We start from the raw sequence: 1,318 nt of genomic DNA, 5'->3' as shown, positions 1-1,318 counted from the left end.
CGGCCGGCGGCGGCACGGCGGCACGGCGCGGCGTGCACTCTGGGGAACACCTCGAGCTGTGCCATATCACACACACACACACACACGTACACCAGCGCACAACGGCGTAGCAGTGGCGTTCCAATCGGAAAACAAGGCGGGGCGGGGCGTGGCCTGGGCCAAATGATCAGGCTCCGCCGCCGCAGGCGAGATAAGATCAAAATTGTGAGGCAGCCGTTTCCAGGAGCGGGCGTGGCGTGGCGCAGGGCTGGGGCGGGGCGGGGCGCAGGGCTGGGGCGGGGCGAATCTCTGCGATATCCGAGTGGTGAGGTAATCCCGCGCGGCAACCTCGAGGCCAATATCGTTCATTATACGGTTATCTATCTCTACACAGTGCCAAGCGCGAGCGAGCGAGCGCCGGGGGAGGAGTGTAGGTCTGGTCACAAAGGGAAAGCAAGCCTTCCTGTTGTGCGCGTTCGATAATCTTAAAATAACTTGTGTCTTGTTAAAGTCAGTGGGAAAGTTTAAGATGTGCATAGTCAACTTCACGAGTGACCATATACCTCTCCATGTCAACGTTAATTGTAGTGTAAAATTTAGTTGGGTATATCGACTTTTGACTACAAGGAACATCAGCGCTATGATAATTGTTGAAGGAAAATTTAACAATCATCAAACTCCCATATGTGAACGGATCGGCATTCGCACACTTTCGAGTGTGCGACATTCGCACTGTTGCGTTTCCGGTGCAGGCTCCGGTCGGGGCCGGGCGCTAGGTGGCAGTCCTTTAAACTTCTCCTCAGAAAACGATACATGTGGTATAAATTTATACTCTATATATCCTAAATTTACACTAAATTTAACCGTTTTCTGAGGGTCACACAAAGCGGTTTGGTTGGTGTGGTGTCAGTGGCGTCACGACACGTATTCGCCGCAAGTCAAGTTATTTGAGACAAAATAAAAGTAAAACTTCGATGGAAAAAATCCCACTATAGCACCACACTTTTCTTTCTCACAGCGTGACGTCACACGACCTTTTAACACTCGGGTTGTGGGGTGGGACCTTCCCCTGCAAGAAGAAGGCGGAGAGGAAGCAGAAGTGTGCAGAGTGTGAGCGATTACCCCCCGGTGGCTGAGCCCGGCTGAGCCCGGCCGGCCGAGGCGTGGGGTCCGCGCGGTCAGCAACCTCTGCCGCCCAGCGTCTCGCTGAGCCAATCAGTCTCCATCAGACTGTCGATGTTTATCGCGGCGCCCGCGGGCCGCTCCGCCGGCACCACGGCGGCGTGCACCCGCTGGGGCGCTTGCGGCTCAGCGGGTGATGTATCGTGCGCGCCCCGCC

The 1,318-nt window shown here is 55.7% G+C and overlaps 1 protein-coding gene across 1 annotated transcript in view; it reads left to right on the top strand.

Annotated features, from left to right (window-relative positions):
- LOC127749928 (cell adhesion molecule Dscam2-like) overlaps positions 1 to 507 on the top strand; it is a 141,826-nt gene extending 141,319 nt beyond the window's left edge. Inside the window, exon 6 of the mRNA XM_052270037.1 lies at positions 491 to 507. Within this exon, the coding sequence (XP_052125997.1) occupies positions 491 to 507 (17 nt within the window). The remainder of the gene's footprint in view (positions 1 to 490) is intronic.
- Positions 508 to 1,318: the final 811 nt, after the last annotated feature.

This window comes from Frankliniella occidentalis, unplaced genomic scaffold, assembly GCF_000697945.3.
Source record: "Frankliniella occidentalis isolate FOCC.00 unplaced genomic scaffold, Focc_3.1 Scaffold5, whole genome shotgun sequence".
Taxonomy (NCBI): domain Eukaryota; kingdom Metazoa; phylum Arthropoda; class Insecta; order Thysanoptera; family Thripidae; genus Frankliniella; species Frankliniella occidentalis.
Note: the sequence above shows the minus strand (reverse complement) of the source record. Positions and strands in the feature narration are given on the sequence as shown.